Raw genomic sequence first — 20,749 nt, 5'->3', positions numbered from 1 at the left:
TTAGAGGCCCAGTCAAGGAAGAGCAGCAGCTGAAGACAATTTCCACTGAGAGAGTGTTAAAAGTTGAAGAAATCATAAAACAATTCTAGGGCATTTCCATAAGTTTCCAGATTGAAAGGGTCCACTATGTACTCAGCACAATGAATGAGAAGTGACCCACATCAAGACTGGCTACTGTGAAATGTGGGAACACTGCAGCCCTCTCTCTACAGGACTCAGACACAGGTCCCCCAGGCTGGGCAGTAGAACAACTATCAGCTACAGATATCAGGCTTTTCTCTTCCTACTCACCAACATAAGCCCCCCCCCCAATAAATGTAAGCAAATGGTATGCAGTACAGCACAGCAGTTGAATCTTCTTTTGAAATCCTCACCCAAGGACATGTTTATTGATTTTAGAGAGAGGGGAGGGGAGAGAGAGGAGAGAAACATCAATGTGAGAGAGAAATATTAATCAGTTGACTCTCATATGCACACTGACCAGGGACCAAACCTGCAACCTAGGCACATGCCCTGACTGGTAATTGAACCAGTGACCTTTTGCTTTGCAGAAAGATGCCCCACCAACGGAACCACACTGGTCAGGGCTTAATATACTGTTTTTAAAAAGAGTGGGGATAACCGTGGCTGGTATAGCTCAGTGGATTGAGCACAGGCCTATGAACCAAAGGGTCACCAGTTTAATTCCCAGTCAGGGAACATGCTTGGGTTGCAGGCCAGGTTCCCAGTGGGGGAGCGTGAGAGGCAACCACACACTGATGTTTCTCTCCCTCTCTTTCTCCTTCCTTTCCCCTCTCTCTAAAAATAAATAAATAAAATATTTTTAAAAAGTGGAAATAGTGTACAAATAATTTGTAACATGTTAACCTAATTTCATATATTGTAAGCAAATTTTCATGTCTCTATGGAGTCCTCATAGTAATAATTTTAATGAATGTGCCAGAATTTACTTAACCACTAATATCTAATTCTTTTGCTGAATAGTTAGGTTGTTTCAAGTTTCTTTTTTTTAATTGAGAAATAATTGAAATATAACATTATATTAGTTTCAGTTGTTCAACACAGTGATTTGATATTTGTATGTATTGCAAAATGATCATCACAATAAGTCTAGTTAATATCTGTCACCATACAGTTAAATTTTTATTTCTAGTAATGAGAACTCTTAATAGCTACTCTCTCAGCAACTTCCAAGTATGCAACACAGTATTATTGACTTCAAGTGTTTTATTATATGAAATGTGTAGATTTTTCCATACTTTAGCTTATTTCTTCAGCCTGGATTACCAGATGGGGAAGATTCGATCAAAGGGGATAAGAATTGGGGAAAAAAAAAGTCCTGGCCGGGCCACTCAATTGGTTAAAGTATTGTCCTTATACACTAAGGTTGTGGGTTCGATCCCCAGTCAGGGTGCATACAAGAATCAACCAATGAATGCATGAGTAAGTGGAGCAACTAATCGATATTTCCCTCTCTCTCTCTCAATTCAATAAATTTTTAAAAAATGTAATGGGTATAAGGATTTGATGATTCTAGATATTTACTTACAAATTGCTTTCAAATATGTTTTAACTAACTTAAAATGTCACTAGAAGCATTAGAATACCCATTTGACCGCATCGAAAAAAACACTTGGTATCACAATTTTAATACATTAGGAGCTAGATAACTATTTCATACAAACTGATTTTGAATCAATAGGCTTGACTTCCCTCCCCCACCAAAATAAAACAATTATTTGAACAAATAGTAAAATTTGTAAATAAGTGTGTGAGTTCTCAAAATAATACTTTGAAAGGAACTACTTGTTTAGATGCTTATCTTCTGATGTATTTGTTTTTTTAAAAAAATTAATGTCATCACTTCACATTCACACCTCCAGGGAGAAACACAGAAACAATTACAGTCAACTTGACAAAAACCGCCAATGCGATGACTCACATCCTGTCTACCTGCAGAGATCAGCCTTGGCCCACATTGTTGGGCCCCATGCTGCTCAGAAGCGGCCACTGTCTCAGCACATCCTGGGTGCGGGAGCTTCTCAACTTTGAAAGAGGTGGGCTCACATTTTAAAGAGAATTGAGAAGACTGACCCCTCCTTCACGTCTTACACCAACCACACTGCTAAAAATCGGGGCACGGGCAGAGTGGGAAAGCAACAGTCTTCTGGTTTGTTTTTAATTATTATTTTTAAATTATACCAGAACTACACTGGTATAGTCATCATAAAAAAGATAGTCAAAAACAACAGAAAGTACAGCATATTTCCAGTACCAAGCAATAACTATCAACATTTTGAAGTATTTACTTTCTCTTTTTTAATTTAATTCCTAATTAATTAGTTTTTTATTGATTGAGTACAGTTGTCTCTATTTTCTTTTTTTTTAAGATTTTATTTTTATAGAGAGGGGAAGGGAGGGAGAAAGAGAGGGAGAGAAACATCAAAGTGTGAGAGATACATTAATCAGTTGCCTTTCACATGCCCCCAACTGGGGACCCAGCCTGCAACTCAGACACGTCCCCTGACTGGGAATTGAACCAGTGACCTTTTGGTTTGCAGGCCGGTGCTCAATCCACTAAGCTATACCATCCAGGGTGAAGTATTTACTTTCATACCATTTTCTCTATGTACATGTTTTATAAAAAGTAGCATAACATATATGTTTTTTGACACTTTCTTTTTCATATAATAATAATTACAGTTTATGTCTCTATAATGTTTACCATGGGCCAGGTAGGATTCTAAGAATTTTTACACATAATAACTCATTTAATCTTCACACTAACTCTATAAGGAAGGCAGTATTAGTATTCCCATTTAATGATAAGGAAACTGATGCAGAGAAGTTAAGTAATTTGTCTAAGGTCAGAAAGTTAATAAATTAACTATCTGGAATGCCTTTCTGTGTCATTAAGTTTATTTCTACAATATAAAAAGTCCCCCTTCCCATAATCTCCTCCAGCTTTTTACAGCTGCTGAATCTCATGACTCACACACTGACTCATCACAGAGGAATGAGGAATGTTAACCTGAGACAAACCAGTTTACACAGGCAAGATTCCTGTGGTCTACAACTCAGCATTCACTAATTCAGTCACTCATTCATTCAATGAATATGTGAAAGATTATTATATGAGTAGCACTAAGGTGGCCAGGGGTTATGGGGTTCACAGAAATAAAATATTTAGAACAATGTTAAATAAAACATTTAATACATTATCTGGCACATAACAGTTTATCGATAAACCAATATTTAATCCAGGCACTGTGCTAAATGCTAAATGAGTAGATTATCTCAATGACCTCCAGGAACTGGGTTCTATTATCCTCCCCATTTTGTAGATAAGAAAACTAAGGCCTAGAAAGGCTTACCCAGCGTGCACAACATACCTGTAATTGAGTTCAGTTTGAACTGAAGACTCCGGGGCCTTTGCTCTTATGTTATAGTACTACAAAGACAAACACAATTCCTTTCCTTAAGAAGCATACAATCTTGTTAATAATACTGAAGTTGAAACCAGCTAGTAAGTAGTAAGCACGTCAAGCACTCTGCTAGGTCTCTATGTATATTGATCATTTAACTCATATCACAGCTCTGTGACATAGGTATTGTAATTACGATTGTTTGACAGATAAGAAAATAGACATTCTGAGAGTTTAAATAATTTGTTTAAGACGCAAACAACTATTAAATTGTTTAGCTACTAAAAGTCAAGATATAAAGAATTACTGTTTAGGGAACATGATGAAATATGAAACAAGTCATGCTACTTAGCTGCCATCAAGTATCAGAAGTCAAAAGGAAGAGACTTTGTGACCTTCCTGTGGTCCAGGATTAATTGTAGGAGAGAAAGGGACAATCCTGGTGACTTGTCAGGCCCTGTGTTGAAAGCCTTCACACAGGTTAATTAATTGTATCCTCTATGTGGTGAAGGTATTAATTATTATTCTCCATTTGACTGACAAGGAAATGGATTCTTTGGAAGGTAATGCAGTATGTCCAAAGTCATATAGCTAGTAAACGATATGGCTAGGATTGGAACCTATTTGTCTCTCAAGCCTGAGCCCTTAACCACTACATCACATGCTTTCCATTGTTGGATCTTGCTTTTTGGTTACGTAGGAGTCACACAGGCAGAGATGAGTGGAAAAGGCAATGGTGAAAGGGCGTCAAGAAAGAGAACACGTAAGCAGGAGTACTGAGGTCTGTCCATGGAAAAGGAAGAAGACCTGCTTGGTCAGTGCTAAAGATTTATTTGTTTTGGGAAAGTGCCTTTTCTTCATATAAACTTTTATGACTATACCAAATGTATAAATGTCTGTTTCTGCCCTTATAATGGGAGCTGTTAAGAATAAAGACTATCTTAGCTATTGCTGTACCCCAGCATCCAGTACAGTGCATAAATTGCAGTTCCAGCAAAGAGGTTGGAAAAATAGGGAGTAGTCACACTGCATAGATCTCTGGATGGCAATTAAGGTAGTCTTCAATGCAAATATCCTAAGCAAAATAACAGGTACTCAAATCTAACAGTGTACTGACAAGATAATATCATGATGTATAGGAATTATCCCAGGAGTACAAGGATGGCCCATCCACAAAAAATCTGTCAATATAACTTACCACATTAATGGGCCAAAGGATAAAAATCACATTATTTTTTCCATACTTAATAGAGAAACTTGAGGCAATAACATTAAGATCAGAACTAAGTCATGAATGCCCATTATTATTACCAGTGTTATCTAGAGTATTTGAGAATCTGCCCAATTCTTTTAGACAACAAAAAGGTGAAAGATATGCAAATATTTCTGCTTTTTACTATTTTTTAAGATAAGATTTTATTTATTTTTAGAGAGAGGGGAAAGGGAGGAGAAAGAGAGGGAGAGAAACATTAGTGTGAGAGAGAAACATAAATCTGTTGCCTCTTGCATATTCCCAGCTGGGGACCTACCTCGCACCCAGGCATGTGCCCTGACTGGGAATCAAACCAGCAATCTTTGGGTTTGTGGGGATGATGCCTAACCCACCAAGTCACACCAGTTAGGGCTGTTTGTCACTCTTGCCAATGATAGGATATTCTATATGGAAAATACAATATTATCAGCAGGCAAACCTATCAGAATATAAAAGAGTTATTAATCAAGTTTGCAAGAATAGAAATCATCTTACGAAATCCAATAGTGTCCTTCTATACCAGGAATAACTACCTTGAAATGTAACGAAACTATAGCACAATCTACAATAGCAACAAAATGATAGTCTACAGTAAGGATCAGCATACTTTCTGTGAAGTTTCCAAATGGTCTCTTTTGCAGCCATTCAACTCTGTCATTATAGTACAAAAGAAGCCATACACAATTTTTAAATAAATGCATATGGATGCTCCAATAAAACTTTATTTATGAAAACAGCAGACTCACATATGTGCACAGGTATAATTTGCCGACGTCTGACCTATAGTCATTGGCCTAAAAGCAATGCCCTTCAAGAAGTTTGTCAAGAAAAAATTTAAATTTAAAAAAGAAGACCAGAATAAATGTCATAATTAGGATAACCTCAGCAGTGTAAAGAATATACTTATTTGTTTAACAAATATTCAGAATGCCATAAGCCAGGTGTTGTTTTGGGTACTTAGGATACAGCAGAGAACAAGACAAAGTAACTGCCATCATGAATTTTGGTAGAGAAGCAGTGAATAAATAATCTAGTTATTTAATAACAAATGCTATGAAAAAGATTAAATAAGATAAAGAGAGGGAGTGAGTGTGCTGCTTAGTTTAAGATAGTCAGGAAAATCTTCCCTGACATGTTAGCAGGGACCTGAAAGAGGTGCAGGGAGCCTACCACATTGAACTCTGGGGAGGGAGTGTTCCAGTCAAAGACGTCAGTTCTTCCCCAAATTAATCTATACCTTTTTAATGAAATTTCAGTGAAAATTCCTGTAGTAAAGTTGAGAAACTAAAACTCTAAAATGAATACGAAAGAATGAAAGGCCTATGAAAGCACAGTCTATTTTGAGGGGAAAATAGAAGTAGGGATACCGGTCCTACTGGTGGAACTGGCTCTACCACAAAGCCGCAGTAATAAAAAACACTGTGCTGCTGGCGCGGAGACAAAGAGAAAGACCAATGGAAAAAATGCAGAATTTAGGAATAAAGTATATACATGGGAACCTAACATGTGATAAAGGTGGCATCACAAAGCACAGAGAAGACTGTTGTTCAGGTGATGAAAGAAAAATGAATTCACCATATGGAAAAAAAAAGCTGTATTTTCACTTGATACTATGTTAAAGGTGGACTCCAGATGGACTAAAGACTTAACTGTGAAAGTTACATAAACCTAATATAGGATCATCTGTGCTACCTAGGAGTAAATAAAGACTTCCTAAACAGAACTCTAAACTATAAGGTCAAAATTTAGGACATCTGCTTAATTAATGACATCACAGAGTTAACAGGAAGGTGACAAAATGGGAGAAGGTATTTGCAATGTTTAAAACAAACAAGGAATGATGTCTAGAAAACACACAATTCCTACAGACCAACAGAAAAGCAATCAAGTAGGAAAAAATAGGCAAAGGATATAGATAGACACTGGAAGAAAGTTATTTGCAGTGTTTAAAACTAACAAAGGATTAATGTCTACAATATACAAAAGATTCCTACAAATCAACAAGACCGGAAGGCAACTAGAAAAACAGGCAAAGGTTGTAGATACCTTAGTTTTACATACTAAGTAGTCTATACAATATCATATTTAAAAAAGTATACGAATAAAGGGCTCAAATTTAATTATAATCAGAAAAATGCAAATCAAAACAACTAAGATCTTTGGGGGTGGCTGGAATGGGAGAAGGGGATGAAGAGGTACAAATTTCTAGTTTAAAATAAGTAAGTCACAGGGATGTAATGTGCATCATGGGGACTATAGTCAATATTACATTAATGCCTGGGCTGGGTGGCTCAGGTGGTTGGAGCATTGCCCTGTACACTTAAAAAAAGAAAAGGTTGTGGGTTTGATTCCCAGTCAGGGCATATACCTAGGTTGGGGGTTCAATCTCTGGTCAGGGCACATATGGGGGACAACTGAACAATGTTTCCCTCTCACATTGATGTTTCTCTCTCTTGTCTTCTCTCTGAAATCAATAAAAATATCCTTGAGTGAGGATTTAAAAGTAAATAATTAAATTAGTTAAAAAACAATAATATAACCCCTGGCTGGCGTAGCTCAGTGGATTGAGCTCGGGCTGCAAACCAAAGTGTCGCAGGTTCGATTCCCAGCCAGGGCACATGCCTGGGTTGCAGGCCATGGCCCTAGCAACCGCACATTGATGTTTCTCTCTCTCTTTCTCCCTCTATTCCCTCTCTAAAAAAATAAATAAAATATTTTTTAAAAAATTACTACTTGCTGTGGACAAAACACTTAAAAAAAACCAATAATATATTAACTTTGTCTAATGACAGGGGGTAACTAGACCTACGGCGATGACCATCGTGCAAGGTATAGAAATGTCTAATCGTGATGCTGAACACCTAAAACTGACACGGACTCCGGCCCACAGTGTCTGCAGCATTATGGCTGAGACGAGACAAATTCACATGGACTACCAAGTCCTGTGCAGGAAAGGGGATGACACGGCCATTTTCTTGAGAGGAGAGCATACTGACCCTTGCCTTGACAAGCTTTTATTGGCTTTAATTTGCATAGAAATACAGGGCATATATGGAAAGCTCATCAATCATTGTTAGGTAGTAATGATCAAATAGATAACATTTGAAGAACTCTGAGAGCCTGTTTTGAGTCAGGGTCAAATAGCTAAAGGGCCATAAAACTTTGGGGAAACAAACTCATTGCACGCTTGGACCCTTATCATTTGAATTGAGGGTATTAGCAAAGCAGGTTTCACAGGATTTTATGCATTCTTTCTAAGGCCTAATCAACCTGGGGAACCCGCCCTTTCTAGCAGAGGGCTGCATCCACCTCCAGCATTGTTTCAGGCTTAGATTGAGCAGGAGAAGTAAGGCAGCCAAGAGATTAGGAGACTTCTTGCAGAGAGAATGAGGACTCAGGCTATGTCAAAGCTGAGGGTCAAGGGTCCATCACCCCCTTTCTCCATTGCCCCCCAAGTCCTTCCCTGAGAGCCCTCCTGTGACCGTGCCTGTCTTAGGTCATCCATCCCTCGAGGAATCTTACCCGTCATTGGCTAACCAGTCATGCACTGGGGGCCAGGCAGGGTGAAGTAAAGTGGGCAGAGGCAGTGCTCTTGCCAGGGAGATAAGCTTGTCTCCTTAGTGGCTTAGGGTCCCACGGTCTCTCACTCATCCTTAGCCATGGGGGGTTATAGCTTCTGAAACCACGCAGGATGGTTCCCAACAGGAAGCCAATATAATATTATATGTCAATTATACTTTAAATTAAAAACAAACACATAGCAGCACAATTTACAATAGCCAAGTGCTGGAAGCAACCTAGGTGCCCATCAGTAAATGAATGGATCAAAAAACTATGGTACATTTACACAATGGAATTCTATGCAGCAGAAAGAAAGAAGGAGCTCCTACCCTTTGTCACAGAATGGATGCAACTGGAAAGCATTATGCTAAGCAAAATAAGCCAGGTGGTGAAAGACAAATATCATATGATCTCACCTTTAACAGGAACCTAAACAACACAACAAACAAACAAACAAAATATAACCAAAGACACTGAAATAGAGAACAGGCTGACAGTGACCAGAGGGGAGAGGGGAGGGAATTTCAGGGGAAAAGGGGAAGGGTCTACAGGAACAAGTTAAAGGACACATGGACAAAAACTAGGGGGGGGTGGAAATGGGAGGGAGGTGGGCAGGGCTGGGGGGGGTGGGCCGGGATGGGCGTAAAAGACAGAAAACTGTATTTGAACAATAAAATAAAATAAAATAAAATATAAATAAACAAATAAACAAACAAACAAATAAATAAATACAACAATGAAATCTTATGTGAAATACTTAAGATTTGTAACACTTAAGACAAATAAAAGCACAAATTCACTAGAAAAAAACAAACAAAACAAAACAAGAGCGCCACTTTCCAACCACCAAACTGGCAAAACTTAGACAGGTGGGTAACACCGAAGATTGGTGAGGATGTGAATGAGTGCATATGCACTGGCATTAGAAATGTAAATAGTACAGCCATTCTCAAAGGTAATCTGGCAATATTTGGCAAAAACTGAACATGCCCATTGACATATGGCTCAGAGAAATATTCACATCAATTTACAAATTTGCTTATTTTAGCATTTTTTTAATGGTAACAAGAGAGGTGAAGGCAATCTAGGTTTCTATCACCAAGTGACTGAATGAGTAAAACACGTCAGACACGCAGTGGCTGTATGCCTGGATTCTGGAGCTCAGTTGCCTGAGTTGAAGTTCAGGCTCCACCACTTACTGGTTCTGACTTTGAAGAATGGAAGTAGGTAATTTTATTAACCAATGTCACCAATACATTCAATTAAAAAGTGAAAGTAGAAAATCTGAGTAACCTCTGTGTGTCTCACTCTCATTTATAATATGGGACTTACAATACCTACCTCATATGGTGGTTGTGAGAAGTATAGAAGTTAAAACATTTAAAGTACCTGCCACAGAGTTAAGATTATTTAAGTATTAATATTATTGTTACTATGAAAGCATATGCAATATGGAAGTTAGCATATCACAAAAGCAATGTTAATTTTAAAAAGAAAAGGAACATTTATAGCACAATATTGCTTATGTGAACTGAACATAGTCTTAGAACTCTAACACACTTTACAAGCCAGGCACCAAAGACATATACTGAACATATCAAAATGGGTGAGTATAGGATACAAGAAGTGAGAAGAGTTTAGGAATTAAGGAGAAGACTACAAAACAAGAAAGGGGCTTTTCCTGAATCATTTATGTTAATCTACTATGAAAGGAGGAACAAGATTTATCCACATAGGCAATCTGCAGCTGAAGGGGGAAAAAAGCTATGTTTCTTTAAAACATTCACAGAAAGCCAGAAAAGGATCCCGGAGCCAGAGAAATAACCAACTAACCAACTTGGCAGACACCTCATCTTAGAACTTATTAGGTGAGATAATATTATTGGGTTGGCAAAAAAGTCCATATTGTTTTTTCCATAAAATATTTTTCATGTTCACCAATATCTTTATTGATTTGGATATTATGAGTATGTTAGCTATTTCCTGCATGGTAGAACGTTGATTGTTCTCAATGTCTCAACTTGATCACTGTCAACTTCAACTGGTCTACCCAACTGTGGAGCATCGTCCAGCGACAAATCTCCAGCATGGAACTTCACAAACCACTTTTAACACATTCGATTAGTCAGAGCACCTTCTCCATACCCTGCACATTTTTTTTTGCATTTTAGTTGTTTTTACCTTTCTTGAAATAATAAAGCATTATGCTGAGAATGTTGTGTATTTTCTTCCATCTTCAATATTAAAATGGCTACACAAAAACTCACCAATTTTGATTTTTTTAACCAGATTTTTTTTTAGATTTTATTTATTTATTTTTAGAGAGGGAAGGGAGGGAGAGAGAAAGAAACATCAATGTGCGGTTGCTGGGGTCCGTGGTCTGCAACCCAGGTATGTGGCCTGACTGGGAATCGAACCTGCGATGCTTTGGTTCGCAGCCCTGATTTTTTTGAATCCATGCTAATATGACAGCTGTCACAATACAATCTAACAAAGTTGTTTCAAATGAATTTAAAGACAACTAAGCACTACTAGAGCCATCTTACAGAAAGAACCAAACAAACCTTTTGGCCAACCCAATACAATCTCTACTGTTTAAGGCGGGGATAGGTTTTCTATTACCTGTAACCCAAAGCATCCTAACAGAGTATTCATGTAACCTTTTGAGTGGCAAACTGAGGTACAAAAAGAATTATGACTTATCCCAATGTAGCTCAAATGGGGTGTTGTCTAAATGGAGGTTCCAGAAGAAAATTAAAGGTTCGAGTAACCTGCTGTTTTTAGCAAGCCAAACTCTTTCCAGTGTAATAAAAAACATCTTAAGTATCAAAATGATCAACATTTATCCAACTAAGAACTTAAAAAATCCATTAAAAGCCCTGACTGGAATGGCTCAGTTGGTTGGGTGTTATCCTGTGAAAGGAAGGGTCACTGGCTTGATTCCCAGTCAAGGCACCTGCCGGGGTTGTGGGTTCAGTCCAGGTCAGGGCACATGCGAGAGGCAGCTGGCCTGTTTCTGTTCCTTATCCCACCTCTCTAAAAATAAATAGAATAGTTTTTGCAAAATCCATTAAAAGTCAAATGACAAATGGAAAAAATTATATAAAAGCTCCTTATAAATTAACAAAGAAAGATGGCCCTGGCCAGGTAGCTCAGTTAGTTGGAGCGTCTTGCTGATGCGCCAGGGTTATAGGTTCAATTTATGGTCCAGGTTCAAGCAGGAGTCAACCGGTAAATGCATGGATAGGTAGAGCAACAAATCGACGTTTCTCTCCCCCTTCCTTTCAATTTAAAAATCAGTGGTTAAATTTTTTTTAATTTAAAAAGATGAACAATGAAGAAAATGTCTGATAAAAAAAATTTTAAACCTCACTGAATACTTTGAAAATTAATCACTATTTATCATCAAATGGAAAAACAAGATTTCATGGTTACACCCAGTTTTGGCAGCTGTGTTGGAAACCTCATTTATAGCTGGTAGGAGAGAAAACCAGAACATTTCTGGAAGGCATCTGGCAATGCATGCCAGAATTCTTACAATAGTGCAAATAGTACATACTCTTTGATGCAGCAGTTCCCTAGAATTTATTCTAAAGAATTACCATAGATGTCAACATATATTTAATTAGAAGTACTAGCATTGCGGGATTGTTTAGAAAAGCATGAGAAAGCCCACGGGATTAAACTAAAAATACCAAAGTAGAAGAACCAATTAAGTTATGGAAAATCCATATGATGGGATACAAACAGCAATTCAAATTCAGTATTTAAATACCAGGTCTACTAATTAGTATCCGTATAGCTCAGGGAAAGCTAATTAATCTCTTTGTACTTTAGTTTCCCTACTTATAAAATGGGTCTGTTGTGAAGATTCATTAACGCACTTAGGATAGCACTGACACATATAAGAACTCAATAAACGAGTGTTTTGTTTTCACAGGACACTATAGCCTAATGCCCTAGAAAGATGTTAATAAATTAAACAAAAAAAAGGTTAGAAACCAGGATACACAGAACATTTTTATAAAATAAGTATATCTCATATACATAAATGTACAAAAATAGAGACCAGGAGGATACAGACCAAAATAGAAATAGTACATTTCTTTGAATAATAGGATTACAGGTTATTTTTCTTACTTTTGTATTTGAATTTCCAACAACACACACATGCTGTTTTTATGAGGTAAAAACTACCATCTCTACCAAAACTAAAACCAAAACCTGTCGTTTCTTCTTTTTGCTCTAATGGGTAATGAATGAATTCCAAATTAGCAGAGTAATGGGGTAGCATCAGAAATACAGACATTTCCCTTTATAGCCTTTATTACCACACAATACAAGCTCAGTCTTATTTTACAAACCTTGTACACAAATGGCAAAACAATTAAGAGATTTTTCTTTCTAAAAGCTCATTTATACCCATTTCCCCTTTTTGTGCAGAAGAATTAAGTAGATTCTCCATGTTTTCCTGAGCCTTTAATTTAGAAAGGCTGTCACAAAAGTGAACTTGTCACATGAGGAAAACAGAAAAGAACAAAGAACCAATTAAGTTTTTACTACCCTCCTTCCTAAGGGAAGAAAGCCCGGCTGACAGTGCTGAAATGGGGCATGTATGTCTTCTTTGTAACAGGTGAAGACAAGTCCCAATGGTGGACAGACTGTGTCAGTCACATGAGCCGTTTGGGGTCTATTTTCTCTAGGTGAACTAGAGGTTTCAGCTGCTCTGCAAAGTTCCTCATGTCATCAGAGACCATGTCCTGCCCAGCTGGGGCAACGACACTTAGTTCCACAAGGTAGGAGAGTGACAAGGCCTCAATGCTCTCTGTGTTCCCCGGCACCAGGATACGGAAGATCTTGTACACCATAATTTTCATGATGCCCTTACGGAACAAGTGTCCCCTAGCTACGAACTCATGGTCCATGCGGAAGCCCATTTCCATCAGGAAGTCGGTGAGGTTCTCAGATGTTGCAATGTCCACACAGTTTCGCACCAGGGCGTGACGGTTCTTGTCTCCCACCTCAGGCTGTCCCAGGTAGCGCAGATGCCATGGTGCTCCTGCCCTATCCAGAGAGCGCCGGGCCCTTAGAACAAAGGGACTGGCCTGCTGGCCTTTAAGGAGGAATACCATCTCATGATCAGAGAAAGTCTCAAGTTCCGTGTTGTCACACAAACCACGAAGGCGATGGTTAAGGCTTTCCAAGCTGTGATCTAAAACACTTCCTGAAGAAGGAAAAAGCACTACTGAGTCCCATCTTTCATTCTGGGTAGTGAAATTAATAAAAGACTGAAAAAACTTAAATGAACCAAGTGTCTAATATATATTTTAGGGGGCTTATACTGCCAAGGTACTACCTAACACTGTGAGAAAGTTAATCCCTTTTCAATGTTTTGCACTGTCTTATTTGGTACTAGAAAGTCTTTAGGCCTTCTCTCACAATGCTGAACTCCAGCAGGTGTGGCGTTCAGAACCTTTAATAGGCAACAGTATCTGGAATGTAGTATTATTGTTTTGTTGTCATTTGTTTTAAGAATGATCTTCTATTTCCAGCAAACAAAAGTTTTCCATCTATAGAAAAAATACATTTCCTTTTGATGTAATATATATATTTAAGTAAAAGAGACTGTACTGCTTCACAGAAATACACCAATCTTTGTTCTCATTTTATTCATCCTCCTGGCAGCATTTGACATAGTTGTCATAGATCACACCCATTTTTTCATTTTTTTAGGTTTTTCTTTATTTTATTTTTAGAGAGAAAGGGAAAGAGAAAGAAGGAGAGAAACACTAGTGTGTCGTTGCATCTCAAGTGCCCCCTACCAGGGACCTGACCCACAACCCAGGCATGTGCCCTGACTAGGGATCGAACCAGCAACCCTTTGGTTTGCAGACCAGCATTCAATCTACTGAGCCACAATAGCCAGGGCAGAAATTGTTTTTTTTTAAGGTTAAACTTTTTTTTTTTTAGATTTCATTTACTTATTTTTCGAGAGGGAAGGGAGGGAGAAAAAGAGAGAGAGAAACATCAATGCGCAGTTGCTGGGGGCCGTGGCCTGCAACCCAGGCATGTGCCCTGACTGGGAATCAAACCTGCAATGCTTTGGTTCGCAGCCTGAGCTCAATCCACTGAGCTACACCAGCCAGGGGTGAATTTTTTAATAATAAAACAATTCTGGCACTCCCCCTCTAAGGAGCACATCTGTGCCTTTCCCATCTCTCTCCTAACCTCCAAGGACCCCATCTTTTTTTTTTTTTTAAGATTTTATTCATTTATTTTTAGAGAGGGAAGGGAGGGAGAAAGAGAGAGAGTGAGAAACATCAATGTGCGGTTGCTAGGGGCCGTGGCCTGCAACCCAGGCATGTGCCCTGACTGGGAATCGAACCTGCGAAGGACCCCATCTTTTGCCTCTGTAACTTGTTTCCTGAGCCCATTCCTTCTACAGCTCACTTCTTCTACCTCTGTGACTTTCTAAATAAACTTTCTCTTACAGCTGAAAGAAAAATAATAAAACAAAAAAATTTTTTAATCCTTACCTGAGGACATGACCACTGATTTTAGAGAGAGGGGAAAGGAGGAAGAGAGGGAGAGAAACATCAATGTGAGAGAGAAACATTGATGGTTTGCCTCTCACTCGCACAACCACCAGGGACTGAACCTGCAACCTCGCACCCTGACCAGTGTGGCTGTTGGTTGGGCGTCGTCCTGCAAAGCAAAAGGTTACCAGTTCAATTCCCAGTCAGGGTCCATGCCTGGGTTGTAGGTTTCAGTCTCAGTCCCATAAGGAACAGAATGATGTTTCTTTTCCCCTCTTCCTCTCTCTCTAAAAATAGAATCTTAAAAAAAAAAACACAAAAAAAACATGACTACCTGTTCTATAAGAAGAGACATGATCAGACGTGGAAGCAATGTAAGAGGTTGCTAAAGTAGTTCAGTCAAGAGACACAGGATGTGGTACTGCAGGTGAAGGAAAGACATACTTAAAATATATTATGGAAGTAAAATGAATAGTACTCAGAGGTGGTCTGGATATGGGGTAAAGTAAAAAATGGAGCTTGACCCCTGAATGCTTGGCTTGAGCAACTGGTGAATGACAGTGGCAATTACTGAAATGATGAAGGAATGAAGGATGTTTTGTTCCCCTGAAGTTACTAAATGAATGATCTGAATTAAAGCCTATACTCTTCCACCAAACATTCTATGACCCCCTGAAAATCATTACCCTCTTTAGGTCTTGGGTTTTCTTATCTGGGCAAGTTAGTTTATCTCTGTCTCTTGATCTATAAGATGGAGCTAAAAACAGTATCATAGAATTACTATATGATCCAGTAACCCCACTTCTAGGTACACATCCAAAAAAATTCAAAGCAGAATCTTGAAGAGATAGTTGCATATCCATGTTGAACCAAGAAGTGGAGGCAACTCAAATGTACATTGCCAGAAGAATGGATAGAGAAAAATGGTCCTTGGATATGAACAATAGTGTGGTGACTGCTGAGGGGAGGAAGGGTATAAGGAGATTACATGGTCATGAAAAAAAATACAATAAAGACTACATTAAAAAAAGAAATACGGTATGTACATATCATAGAATATTACTCAGTTTTAAATAAGGAGATTCTGTCATGTTACAATATTGATGAACCTCGAGTACATTAAACAAAGTGAAATAAGCCAGTCATAAAAAGACAAAAAAGTTATGATTCCACTTACATGAGGTATCTATCTCAAGTGTCAAAATCAGAAACAGTAGAAAGGTGGTTGCCAAGGGCTGGCAGAAGTAAGGGGAATTACTGTTTAATAGGTATAGAGTTTCAGTTTTGCAAGATGAAAACATTCTAGAGCTATACAACAATGTGAATGTACCTAATACTACTTTAAAATGTTCAAGATGGTAAATTTAATTTTGTATTGGTGACCATAATTAAGAGTAAAAAAAAATTGTTTAAATTGTTGTCCAGCCCTGGTTGGTGTGGCTCAGTGGATTGATTAAGCACCTGCCTACAGAAGGAAAGGTTGCTGGTTTGATTTCCACTCAGGGCACATGTCTGGATTGTAGGTCAGGTCCCCAGTTGGGGGCATGCAACAGGCAACCAATCAATGTTTCTCTCCCTCTCTCTCTCCCTCCTCCCCACCCTCTAAAAGTAAATAAAATCTTAAAAAAAAAAGTGGTTGTCTATTGGAGGCCAGAAATTATGCAGGCTGCCTTTGTATAACAGCCTCTCATCTCCACAGAAGCTGAACAGAAAAAGGGAAAAATGGGTAATCAAAGCTCTCTGGTTCACTTACCCTGCAGCAAGTACTCCATCATGTTAATGGTGCCCCCAGTGACAGGCATCATGGTGACGGGAGGTGCCTCCATTGTGTCTGATTAAGCTCAAGAACTTATACTGGATTCAGAGTCCCCAATAAAGTAAAGTACAGGATACACCTGGAAACGTTGTACTTGTTAATACATCAGAGAGGTGGAGACACCAAATCTGCTTGTCATTGGCCCTGACAGCAAAAGATTCATTCGCCCACTGAAAACTTTTTAAGTAACTGCTATAGGCCAGTTTCAGAAACTGATGATACAAAAATATACAAAGGAGACGTGATCGTGCAGTTACAATATAATCTAGTCTTAAGGTCTAAAACACCTCTAAAACTTTTCCGTGCACTCTTGAGGAAGTCATCAAACTTCTCACTCAGGGACTCAATGTCTTCCTTATAAAATGGGGCCAATGATATTTAAAAACCCTCAAGGTTTTAGCATTCAGATGACATAAATTCAACATGCAGAAGAACTGAATGGTGACTTAAGGGACTTGTCCACTTATAGATAAGGATATTGAGACTCGGAGAGGTACTCAGGGACACACAGCAAGACGGTGGCAGATGCTGCACCAGACGAAAATCTAGGCCTTCCGCTTCTCTAATAATGCCTTTTAAAGCGAGCCAGGCGGAAGCGTGAAATTCTTTTACACTGGTTTGCGTCTTCCTAAGCCAGCATGGAGAACACGTGCCCACTTACACCAGAAACACACCTCCGCGCGGGTTCTTGCCTGTTTTCGCAAAGCGGGGCGTTATATCCACCCAACCACCTCCGAGATTTGGAGAGACAATTAGCCCACAGTTCTAAGGTTAAAAGTCCCTGTACAGGGGAACACCTCCTCCTTTTCCAGCTTCCGGCAGGAGCCGGATGTCGCGCACACCTCCACACAGCCGCCCCGCAACGTAAGGACGCCGAGAGGGCTTAAAAATCGTTCCTTGCCGGGCTCTCAGGAACGCATGCGCGTTGCTGCCTCAGGGAAGATGGCGGCCTCCTTCTAAGAGTTTTTCTGGGAGTTGGCGGCGGGGCGGGGCAGGGCGGAGCGGGGTGGGGTGGGGAATTGACGTCATAGGTCGTCCTCCAGGAAAATATTTGTTTCCAAGTTCGGGGACCCAGAGGTGTTTTTGTCTAGGAGATCTCTTGGACCTGATGGGGAAAAAGAGTCTGGGACAGGGAGCTGCAGAAAAAAAGAGAGACTGTTATAAAACACTTTTTGTTGGGTACCTGAAGGTAAAAATGAAAGACCCCCTTTACTGCTTAGAATAATGTTTTGAACAGTTAGAGAGCTCAGCAATATGCGCAATCTTTGTTCACTTTGCTGTGGATGTTTTGCCCCAATTTAAAAATACGGGGAGAGACCTGACTGATGTGGTTCAGTGGGTTGGACGCTGTCCTGCAAAGGGAAATGTTCCCGTTTGATGCTCCTTCATGTCACAAGCCCGAGTTGCAGGCCAGGTCTCCGGTTGGGGGCGTGCGAGAGGCAACCAATCTATGTTTGTCTTACACATCAGAGTTTCTCTTCCTCTCTCTCTTCTCTCTCCCTTCCCTTCTATATAAAAATAAATAAGAACTAAATCTTAAAAATAAAAATAAAAACACAGGGAGAACCCCAGCTGGGTATCTCAGAGCAACATCTCCATAGGCCAAGGTTACAGGTTTGATCCCTGGGACACATACAAGAATCAACCAGTGAATACATAAATAAGTGGAACAACAAATCAATGTTTCTCTCGCTCTCTCTTTCTCTGAAATCAATAATAAAAATATAGGGGTAAGTAAATGCAAGGACTATTTATGGAATGCTGCTTATCTGTCAAGCATATAAGATGCAGACAAAGTGGGCACTAGAGTTAGATGAATAAGGCACACTCCTGGAAGGAAAAATTTAAGGGAACAGCAAAAATATCGGTAACTAAGATAGATAATACATTTTACAAACTTAATATAAGAGAATCCTTAATCAACAATATATCAAAAATTTAAAATTGATCTTCACAGCAGCCCTATGAGCCAAGTGTAATGATTACTATAATTTTACAGATGGGAAAATGTAGGCAACAAAAACTTAAATAACATGCAAGGGAGTGGATAGGCAGGGAAATGGCTAACTAAGCTGCTGACTCCAGAGCCCACCTCTTCATTACTACACAAAACTGTCACTCTGACTCTAGTTCCCCCACTGTAACCTATACTATTTTCCATTCATTCATTTTTAAAAATTGAACATTTCTTGAAAAATTATTGTGTTTTAGACATTTCTGTTAGTTGTTGACTTTGTTTCTGCCCTCAAAAGAGATATAGGCAAGATGTGGCGATCAGAGAAACAAAACAGTACCACGCGATTTGATTCAATGAGACTTAAAAAACGAGTCAACTGCTTTGGAAGCAATCAGGACACTTGATCTACTTTGAGGGCATCAGAGAAGGATCCCCAGAAAAGGTAATTAATGCCCAAAGTAATTTGAAGGAACACTAGATGTCAGCCAGATAAAGAAATGTAGAAAGGGAATTCCGGGTACTGGAACAACATGTACAAAAGGTCATTGAGTTAAATAGAATTAAGATCTAGAATTTGAGATTGGGAGAGGTAAGAAATGTCTGGAGATGGGGTCAATTCCAGGTCCTGGAGGACTTTGCATGTCAGACTAAGGCACAGACGTGGGCTTTAAAAAGACCGCTCTGGCTGAAATGTGAAGAAAAGCGTGGGAAAGGAGGGCCTGGAGAAAGAAGACCAGTTAGGAACTTTGGCATAACTCCAGCTGAGAGATAATTGCAGGAGAAAAGACAGATTTTAAAAATATGAAAGAGTAACCAAAGATAAAGACAGGGAGAGGGAGGCAAACATATCTAGATTCCTCCCATAGGTGACCACGGTAGTGCTCTTTTCTGTGCTAGGAAACACAGTATAGGTGAGGCAGGTAAGATGAGTTCACATGTAGACACACTGAGCATGAGGTTTTTATGGGAAAACCAAATGGCAATGTCCAGCCAGAGTTGAAAGCAGAGAGAGCTGGGCTAGAGGTATAAATTTCATAGTCAGAGCTTCACAGATGGTAGCTGAAGGCACAAGAATAAATGAGATCACCCTGAAAGAGTGCAGAATAGGAAGGTTATGATTTCCTAATTCATAGAGATACCTAGCCTTATTAATTCTTCACCTTTGGATTTTTTTCCTATTGTGAAAACAACAGCATCATTATTAATAGTAATCACCAACAGCAAACACCCAGTGACAAATAATAAATGATACAATTCTTACTCTTAAGAGTTTGGTTTGCGGAGAGACAGGTAAAACATCCCAGGTTACTTGGGCCTAGTAGTCTTCATTGGCTGCTGACTCAAGAGTTTGCCTCCCTACCTCTGTATGACAGGCAGTATCAGTCATTTCATCCTCTTATTAACCTTAAGGCGGGGACCTAAGAAAGTCTGTTTGCTGCAGAATGGTAATCGACCTATTTACTTGCTCCTTTCCACTTAGCCCAGAGAACCCAACCCCAGCCTCTGGCTGACCAGGTGTTGAGGTGCCTCAAGGGGAATAGGCTATAATAGTTAATGTATTACACATATCCATAAAAGATTAACACTTAGCTCTGTTTTAGCTGAACTGTAACTGTTTGGGTTTCTCCCCTCCCAGGTCTGTCTGAGGACCTGAGGACGTCAGTGTTGTTTTCTGTCTGAAGATAATTAACCCGTTGGTTCTTGAATTTCCTAGATGGAGGCCCTTTGGCAGCTCCCCTTTAGTGTGTGCGTACTGGGTACCAAAACAGCCCTGGGGTAAGCAGTTTCTGGGAACCTGGATCACTGGTTTACTCCTCATACCAGCCTTCTGAAGCATGTGGTATTCTTTTAGTCTCATAGATGCAGGAATTTTGTCTGTCACTCAGTATCTTTGGAAGTTTCTGGACCCTTTCATCACCATTAGCCCCTTTCTTGGGCCATCGTCTGTGCTGTCAACTCAGACATTTCCAGGGGAGACTCTTTGTACGGCTCACAGGAGAAGAAGACCAAGGAGACTCCATGGAGAAGCAGAAGAGCACGGTTTAACATGCTCGTGCTTAGTGTTTAAGATGGGCCATGGAGGCAGGCTGATTGGGTTAAAGTTCTATCACTGTCTAGCCATGTAAGCGTGGGCAAGTTACTTTGCATCTGTCAGTCTCATGTTCTCATCTGTCTGATGCAGAGAATAGTACTTCCCTCTAA

General features: G+C 39.4%; 1 protein-coding gene across 5 annotated transcripts in view; it reads right to left on the bottom strand.

The window, feature by feature from the left end:
- Positions 1-17,538, bottom strand: part of LOC123831597 (mediator of RNA polymerase II transcription subunit 18) — a 111,532-nt gene extending 93,994 nt beyond the window's left edge. Inside the window, exons 1-2 of one of the 5 annotated variants that reach the window (XM_045858588.1) lie at positions 17,433-17,538; positions 16,528-16,669 (exon numbers count right to left, since the gene is read on the bottom strand). In XM_045858588.1, coding sequence (XP_045714544.1) covers positions 16,528-16,600 — 73 coding nt within the window. In that variant the 5' untranslated portion in view covers positions 16,601-16,669; positions 17,433-17,538. The other 4 variants (XM_045858585.1, XM_045858586.1, XM_045858587.1 and 1 more) reach the window with 4 other exon arrangements.
- Positions 17,539-20,749: the final 3,211 nt, after the last annotated feature.

Source organism: Phyllostomus hastatus, unplaced genomic scaffold (assembly GCF_019186645.2).
Source record: "Phyllostomus hastatus isolate PE091 unplaced genomic scaffold, TTU_PhHast_1.1 phas_scaffold_182, whole genome shotgun sequence".
In the NCBI taxonomy this organism is placed as follows: Eukaryota; Metazoa; Chordata; class Mammalia; order Chiroptera; family Phyllostomidae; genus Phyllostomus; species Phyllostomus hastatus.
This window is presented reverse-complemented; position numbering and strand designations above follow the sequence as displayed.